Source organism: Cajanus cajan, chromosome 2 (assembly GCF_000230855.2).
Source record: "Cajanus cajan strain Asha chromosome 2, NIPB_CcT2T_4, whole genome shotgun sequence".
Lineage (NCBI taxonomy): Eukaryota > Viridiplantae > Streptophyta > Magnoliopsida > Fabales > Fabaceae > Cajanus > Cajanus cajan.
Window position 1 is genome coordinate 78,947,740 of NC_138518.1, and position 9,192 is coordinate 78,956,931.

The window sequence follows — 9,192 nt, forward strand, 5'->3', positions numbered from 1 at the left end:
TATCAACAAAGTTGACAACAATAATATAGTGACAAAAGAGAAAAATCATACACACAAAAATCACATAATAAACATTAGTTATACAAAAAATTAAAATCAAACAACATAATTCGTTATGGTATATGGTGCTATGCCAATTGATACATGTGGTTTTAAAAAAAAACAGTATACCAAATTTTGTCATTCCTAAACGGCCTTTGTATAATTTCTAGAGTTTTCACTATTCACACAACGAAATTTGGGCAGTAAAAAAAAAGGCATAATTATTGTGCGAGTTAGCAGCAATGCAACAATCTCTATAGCCATTAGAAGTTAGTAAACTTACTTTTATCCTTAACCTGGAGTGTATTATTGAGAAACCAGAATTCCACAAACACATGACAAGATCTTTGAATTCCTCTTAGATGGGAAATTTAACCATGATTCACTCCAAAGAGAAGGAAACTATTTATGAAAGAAAAAACGGCTTCTCCAATAAGACATTGAATACTTATTTAATAGATTGGGCTAACAGGTCCATCAGGCGCAGGGGCTAAAGCAGGAGTTGGAGCATAAGGATCACAGTAGCCACGTACATAGAAATATTCTTGGTAAGTAAGGCCCAAGAAGGTGAGCATTTTGGGCCAGCAATTATGGGTTATGTCTGTAATGGCACAGCAACAGTTGGGTGTAATATGAGCATGACCATTGATGAAGAAACGCATGATCTCACTGGAACATGATTTTAGCTCATTGAGGTTGCTCCAGCACCCCACGTGGCTGTCCCTTGTTGCTGCTCCACATGCAACAAAGCAAGCCAGGGCCAGGGCCAGGGCCAAGGCCAACATCAATAATCCATGTTTGAGAGCCATGAAATGAAGTTGATGATGTTTTTGTCACTAATCAAATTGTAATTGTTGTCAAACTACTTATAGTAATCATGCTTTTTATTGGATCCCGTTTGGTTTCTTAAATCAACCCAGTGGGACGGTTAATTAAACAAAATAACGGATGTTTATAAAATTTTAACAGCCAGCGCAAGGGAATATGGAAAGCGCACAATTGTATTATGCCTTCATTTTTGCACGATCTTACATATTCTCTTTCAGGTTTTTTTAATGTTCTTTATTAGCTTTTTTCCTTTAATTAATTAACTAATTAATAATAATAATCCCGTACCATTAAATTGGCGAGAAGTAGAACTCACTCTACTACTGATTTTGGATATTAGGCCCAATCCGTTTGAAAAATGGGCCAGGAAACGACTTTTCATGCGAAAACGGGCTTGCGGATTGGGCCGAGGTGCAGTGTAGTAGTAAGACTAGAGTAACGTAGGAGGGTGAGTGAAGAAGAAGAAGAAGAGATGAGCGTGGAAGATCTTCCGAGGAAAGAGGTAAACGTGCTGAAGGGTCACGAGGGTGCCGTGTTGGCCGCGAGGTTCAACGCCGACGGCAATTATTGTCTGAGTTGCGGCAAAGACCGTACCATACGCCTCTGGAATCCCCACCGTGGCATCCATATCAAGACCTACAAATCTCACGCTCGCGAAGTCCGCGATGTCCACGTCACACCGTACTCTCTCTATCATATTACTTCAATGCCATTTCGTTTCTCACTGAATCATGAAATTTATGCGTATTCAGAATGCAAATTGCAAACACGCTTCAGTTTGTAGGGTTTTGTGATTTCCACTTTGAACTGTCGTGGAATGTAACTGCATTGGGTCCATGGTCAACACTGGTTCATAATGCATTATTTGCGTGTTGCTATTACAGGGACAATTCCAAGTTATGTTCCTGTGGTGGAGATCGACAGGTGTTTTATTGGGATGTTGCAACTGGACGTGTAATTAGGAAATTTCGTGGCCATGATGGTGAGGTGAGCTATCTTTCCTCTCCTTCTATAGCCACATTTTCGCTTCTTCATTTTTTGTTTTTATTGTAATTTCAGTCATCTTCGCTTTGAGCTAGGAGTGATGCTGTTAATAAAGCTATTTATATTTAATTGTTGTAGTCTTTTATCCTTTTCTCTAGCTTGAATGCTATTTTCGCCTTTTACAACATATAACTCTAAGGCCTTGTTTGGATAATGGGGCGGGTGGGGGTGGATAGAAGAGAGTGATAGAAATGAAAGAAGAAACATAGATAGAGAAGGTGATAGATATGATGAGTGATGTGATAAAAAAATGAAGAGAGATAGAGAGAGAAAATTGAGGTGGAAGTGGGACGGAAGAGAAAGTGAATGTATGATTATAATTTTTCTTGGAATAAATTTCATAAACAACATTTATAGGAGAAAAAAAAAATGAAATAATTTTCTCCTATAAGCTAGTTTTAGTTTATGCAAGAAACTTATTTTATTTTTTCTCCTATATGTGCTGCATATGGAGAAGAGAAGCAACATGTTAATGTGAACCTTCAACTAATTATGTTCCAATGAGATTATGCATTTCTTCATCAATGGTGAAGCTGATATTGGCCCCTACCGTTTCTGTGCTATTAGTTGGCCTAAAATGCTCACTTCCTTATTGGGCTCACTTACCAGGATGTTCTCTATATACATGTTACTGTGGTGCTGCTTCAGTGCCAGCTTTAGCCCCTGCTGCTGATGAACCTGCCGACCCAATTTATTATAAACATCTATTGTTTTATTGGAGAAGCTGTTTTTGCTTTCATAATTAGTTGCCTTTTCTTAGGAGTGAATCTTGTTTAATTTTCCATCTAAGAGGAATGGAATGATCTAATAACGTACCTGTGGAATGCTGGTTTAGATAAATTCAGTTTCTTCCAATTTGTGTGCTAAAACTATGTTGTTTAAAATTTGACAGGAAAATAAATATGTATAATGATTTGTCAATAATACAAACTCCAGGTTACATTTTGTGATCGTTAGCAATTAGCCACAAGACAGTTTAAAGATAATAGTAGGTTTACTAATTTCCGATGGGGATAGTGATTGTTGCATTGCATTGCTTCTTATTTTCTTCTACTCAATTATCCAGGGCGTTATTATATGCACCTGATTCAGACCCATGTTAATTTGCACCTCCAACAAAATTACCACAGTAAATATTTTTTATTTTCTCAAAAAACACCATCCATTTTTAATTCATATACAGTGGAAAATGAAAGAAAAAAGAAACTTATGATTTTTGAGAGTTATAGTCATTTGGGGTTCTCAATGCTTGTCATTATGCTATGTTTTGACCCAAGCTCAAATCTAAATTGGCTGTAGATTTATAGTTTCTGATAATTTTTTCTTCAGGTAAATGGTGTCAAATTCAATGAGTATTCATCTGTTGTAGTATCAGCTGGCTATGATCAATCATTGCGTGCTTGGGACTGCAGATCCCACAGCACTGAGCCAATTCAGGTGGATTTCGTTGGCTCATTCCTTTACTTATTTTTTCCTCTATCAGTTTTTTATTACACGCAATTGTACTTTAAATTTTTTTTTCAACCAGGTAATTAATCAAGAGTTGCAATTGGCTTGCAGATTGTTGACACATTTGCAGATAGTGTGATGTCTGTTTCTTTAACGAAAACTGAAATTATTGGAGGAAGTGTTGATGGAACTGTCAGAACATTTGACATTCGTATTGGCAGGTTTCTTGCATCATAGCTTTGATAACATTATTTGTTTGTTTTTTGTAATTCATGAATTTATGGTTAAAACAACTTATCTTATTGGTTAATGCGTGTTTGGTGATAATTCAAAACAAAAGTGATACTTTTGTTACTATAAAATTTATTTGCAGTATGAACTTCTACTGATGTTCTCTTTTCTATTTACCAGAGAAATATCTGATAACTTAGGGCAACCTGTCAACTGTGTATCGATGTCAAATGATGGTAACTGCATTCTAGCCGGTTGCTTAGACTCTTCTTTGCGCCTCTTGGATAGGTATGTTTGTAACATTTTGATTAAAGTTACTATGGGTCTATATCCCTGCAAGCTTCATAGTCCTTTCTTGTGACAGATCCACAGGTGAACTGTTACAAGAATATAAAGGACACACTAATAAGGTTAGTCTGCAGATGCCTTGATCTGATTTTAGTTCTCTGTATTTTCTAACGTTCTGCATATAGCATTGTTTAATGATACAGGAAGATACAAAATGCATGCTCCCAAAAAATTGGGAATACAAGTTGAGATTCATTGCATTTATATATCAGCATTTCTGGACTATTATTTATTGGTTCCCGCTATTATTCATTCTTAAAGCATATTTTTTGTGTTTTTTAAGTAACTTTCCATGTTACAAACTTTTTACTATTCTTTTTTCTGAATTTTTTATTATTTATATTAAACTACCCTCAGTCTTACAAATTGGATTGCTGCCTAACCAATACGGATGCTCATGTGACTGGTGGCTCTGAGGATGGCTTCATTTATTTTTGGGATCTTGTAGATGCATCTGTTGTGTCAAGATTCAGGGCTCATACCTCGGTGGTAATTTCTTTTCACTAATTTATTCTTTCTGGTATTCTGGATGAAAGGCTTGCTAGGATGATACTAAAAAGACATTATAGACCATTTCTCCAGTAATATTTGACATGAATCATGATTGTGGTTGCTTCAAATTTTCAAGTCCTCCTTGTACCTCAACAAAGGACACTGATGGCTTGATAGTTGATACGCTTTTTCAGAAAAATGTTTAATAATTATGATTTTCGCTTTATTTTTGACTTTGTGTTGAAAGCTCAGTGTGAATATTCAATATTGTTATCACAAGCCCGGTCGTTAAAATTTTTTTTTAAAAAAAAGTGATTTTAAAAAAAGTAATTTATTAAGAAACAATAGGAGTTGATTCTTTAAAAAAATAATTTAGACAAACATATAAAATAATAGAAAACTGATTAATTTATTAAAAAATACTTTTTTTAAAAATAAACAAATGGGCCCAATATGGCAACTTCGCTCTAAAACAAAGTTTCTGTCTCTCAGAACTTCTTGATGATATTTTGGTCTGCTGCTTGATTAATGATTATATTTACAGGAACTTCGTTATTGATTTAACTAATGTTCCTCGTGCTGCATTTTATTATTGTCAGTTTCAAGTATAATGATAATGCCATCATTACCTTAACCTATATGGTGAAATGCTTCATTTTGTGCATAGGTTTCTTTTATTTAATAACTTGAAGGATGTGAAAATGACATAATGCATATTCTCTGTCAGGTAACAAGTGTTAGTTATCACCCAAAGGAAAACTGCATGGTAACTTCTTCTGTGGATGGCACCGTTCGAGTATGGAGAACATAAGAACAAAATACAAGCACGAAGCTTATATGGTGTGTCCATGCGGCCCATACCAATACCAATTAGTGTAATAATGATTACATGTCCAATTGCAATTGGAGTTCCCAGACACGATGTTGATCTATATGGGCTTTTGATTCGGAAGATAGTAAAAGCAAGGTGACTCTTGTTGGTTGCTGCGCATCTCTGACATACGGTCAAATCACAGTTTTTGACATTTTTCTCCAAAAAGGGTTAGGGTACTGTATAATTCACTTGTGTCCATTTAATGAAATATGTTGTATTTTATCCGCCATATACGAATTTCGCGGTTCATCTCATCCTGGTTTTACTAGTAGATTTGGTTTTCCAATGATCCTCAAACGGTGAAAGCGGACAGCGAAGACTTGCAGGCTTGCAGCCAGTTATTTTAATTTGTGGGGTAATCAATCGTTTGAAGTAGGGAAAAAGACTCTCTTGTTCGGATTATAGATGTAGGACGTTTTGGATTGCTTATTTCATTAATCCTTGATTTAATTAATACCTTTTACACTTAATTAGCATTTTTCATTATAGTATAAAGGTTTTATTAGTTAAATGTTAAATCAGTGTGAACAAATGATAATAGACGAATGAATTAGAACAAGTTGAACTTGTCTTTTCTGCTTGTCAATTTACATCGTCAAGTCTATAAACTTTTCTTATTTTTTGTAATACTAACATTTTTAACAATATAAAATATTACCCACATTTTAGTCATAGTCACGATAGAAGTTTAAACTTCTAGAATCACTTCACTATACAGTACAGTAGTGAATAGAGCTATGCACGAGAATTTTGATGAATACTTTTTCTTGGTGGTGTTAATAATTTATGAATAAATGAACCGACTCGTCGGCGATGAGGCAGCACGTGTGAATTGTGTTGGTTTGGAAGCTGAGAACCTGAGTTGCTCTTTCATATGCCTGAACATGAGCCAAACTTCGTCCAGCCAAACCAGTTATATTATTCTTTTTTTGATCAGTTTTTTAGTCTCGCTGTCACACTTTCCCGGCAAGAAGGATTCTCTTGTACATGTGGCTTTGCAATTATAAGAATAATAATTATTATATTAGTGGCAGTTATTGTCATTATCGTCGTCATGATTGCATTTTGTATATAAATCTTTACCAATTTTTATATTCAATATAAAAACATTTCAGAATGAACATGTCAAACCAATACGGTTTAAACATCAATTTATCTTGGTAAACTTTATCTTTCTAATGAACGCAATTAGTTAAGAAAATTTGAGTTAGTCACAATTTGTGGATCTGGTATATGTTGGCAACTTTAACTAATAAGGCTGGTTGGTTATATTCTGATGCTGCAGACACCGTACAGTTTTGATGGCACTGGCCATAGAATATGTTATGCGTATAATTTCCGTATCTCGCAGAGATATGCCAGTTTGATAGCTATTTGATATTTCAGTAACAAATGTAAAATATTTTTTTATATACAAATTAGAATAATAACTAATAAATATATCCTGTATTATTATTAATGTTAATTGAGAAGTTAAGAAGTTTTAAAAATGAGCTGTAAATTGAGAAACACATGTAATCATGAAAATTATCAATGGCCATATGTGAAATGCCGAAAGGCATTAGGATCTTGATTTCGATGCATGTTATATTGTTGTTGGTCAACTTGGATAAAATATTGTTCGATAGACATGTTATACCAATCTATCTTATGTTTATTGAATTGAGTATTAATATAGTCTAAAAGTAGGTGGTCTGTCAAATTTTACATTTGAATGAACCAGGTAGAGAGAAAGACTTGTATGTGGTGTTGTCCAATTATAATAATGAACGGCCTTTACTTGTTGTGGTGTAGAACCTTTGTATTTTTATTTAAAGCAAGTCGAAAGAAAAGATATTTTATAAAATACAGAAAAGGACAGAGAGGAGTGAGAAGGTAGCACCGAGGCACCGACACTTTTGATAGGTAACAAACGAATGAGCTACATATCTGAAACGACTGGTCCATTCTATAATGGATCAATTTCTATTATATCAAAATAATAATGAAGAGGAAGAAACCCTAGTTTTGTGTCTTAACTCTTAAATCATAATTTTGCAGTGCAGTTATAGGAAGGGCATTGATGCAAAGTTGGTGGCTAGGCTGGAGCCATTGATTCAACATGTCAAATATCTTGGGCCGACAGTGTGGCCCAGTTATGTGTATTCTCTTTTAGATTTGGTTTGTGTTTAGGCCATCGTGTGGTTCACAGTTCACTTTCCACCCAACACAAGCGAACACATTGCCAGCTGTTACCTCTTGTTCTTCTCGGACCCACATTAAATTATCATATTGGAACTTGCTCGGTTGTCTCTCACCCCACCTCATTCACATGCTTTTATAACGTGCCTTGTTCTTGTTCTTGTTATAATACAAAAACCCTTTTCACATTTCAACCGCTATTTTCTTTTTTTAATCCAAGTATTAACCCATTTTATAATTTAAAGAAAAATCAAATATATGATCATGTACATGAACTAACCGATAATGAGTAATGTAATTACCTCAACTTGCCTTTTTCATGAACACGCACCTTATTTTTCAGGTGCCCAAAAAAAAGGTTTGTCAAATATGGGGTGCTGAGTGCTAACAGTAGTACACTACATAATTGTGTTGTGGAAAAAGATAACTATTTAATTTTAATTTTTTATTACTTACATTAAGGGTTGGCTTATTTTAATATTATCCGTGAGTTACGTCAAATGATTAAAAGTTCCCCCAAAAGTTTGATTGAAGTAAAAAAATATATCATCACATATGATGCTTAAGCCACAAATTAAATTAAAATTCAATAATTGTTAAACAATACTTATTCGTCTTTTTTTTTTTATTAACTCTTTCTTTAGATTGTTTTGTTGAAAAGGGAAAGCCGTACATGCTTTAAGATTTTTTCTCTCTTTTCTTTTAAAGGAAATTGACCATTACTTCAGTTTTTGCGTTACCATCACATTCACGTTGGAGATAGGAAAACGTTAACATTAAAGTTTCCTTAAAGGAAATTTTGCATCCACGAATTAACGAATAATAACAGATTAATTAAGGTTGAATGAATGTATTAATCGAGCCGATTTTATGAACTAGAATCTCTGTTTTCCTGGGGATGTGTCTTTGTCTTAAAATTTTAATTCTTTCAATGTTTTTACATGTAAATCATTTAAGATTGTTATATCGAGATGTTATGACAAACTTTTTCGCCTTTAAAGTTTGAGATTAACAAATAAATCATTTTAGATATAATCTAAGATATGTCTATTAAAATAAAATAAGTAAATGTTACTTATTTATTATGTTAATTCCAAAAAAATTGGATCAAATTTTATCATTAATAATTAACATAATATGTTCAAGATATATACTTAAATAATTTTATAAATTTATAAACAATCAATTATAAATATTCTATTTCTAGGATAAAGATAAATAAATTACACTTTTGAATATTCTGATTTTAATTAAACACTAAAATTAACCCTAAACATTTTTCATATTGAAACATTTTGGGTCTAATCATGAGATTTGGTAAAATTTTACCAAATTCCACAAATCAAAATTCTTCACTTAATGTCTGCATATCATTATATTTAGGTTCAAACAAGATTTTGTGATTTTGTTTAAATCATTTGAGATTGTTATATCGAGATGTTATGAACAAACTTTTTCGTTTTTAAAGTTTAAGATTAACAAATAAAGCATTTTGGATATAATTTAAGATGTGTCTTAAAATAAAATAAGTAAATGTTACTTGATCTATTATGTTAATCCCAAAAAAATTAGATCAAATTTTATCATTAATAATTAACATAATATACACAAGATATATACTTAAATAATCTCATCAAATCTTGAAATTTAGGTTCATAAATTCATCAACAATTAATTATAAATATTCTATTTCTAGGATAAAG

The 9,192-nt window shown here is 33.1% G+C and overlaps 1 protein-coding gene across 1 annotated transcript; it reads left to right on the plus strand.

Annotated features, from left to right (window-relative positions):
- The first annotated feature begins 1,311 nt into the window (after positions 1-1,311).
- LOC109799585 (Transducin/WD40 repeat-like superfamily protein) lies at positions 1,312-5,778 on the plus strand. Its single transcript, XM_020360169.3, has 8 exons — positions 1,312-1,551; positions 1,755-1,857; positions 3,244-3,351; positions 3,475-3,584; positions 3,775-3,882; positions 3,959-4,004; positions 4,300-4,431; positions 5,162-5,778. The coding sequence occupies exons 1-8, from the start codon at positions 1,343-1,345 to the stop codon at positions 5,243-5,245; spliced, it is 900 nt and encodes a 299-aa protein (XP_020215758.1). The 5' UTR covers positions 1,312-1,342; the 3' UTR covers positions 5,246-5,778.
- The last annotated feature ends 3,414 nt before the right edge of the window (positions 5,779-9,192 follow it).

Coding starts and splice junctions, on each gene's coding strand:
- LOC109799585 (XM_020360169.3), top strand. CDS start 1,343: ATGAGCGTGGAAGATCTTCCGAGGAAAGAGGTAAACGTGCTGAAGGGT. Junction 1,552..1,754: donor CGCGATGTCCACGTCACACC/GTACTCTCTCTA, acceptor TTGCTATTACAG/GGACAATTCCAAGTTATGTT. Junction 3,883..3,958: donor TCTTTGCGCCTCTTGGATAG/GTATGTTTGTAA, acceptor TTCTTGTGACAG/ATCCACAGGTGAACTGTTAC.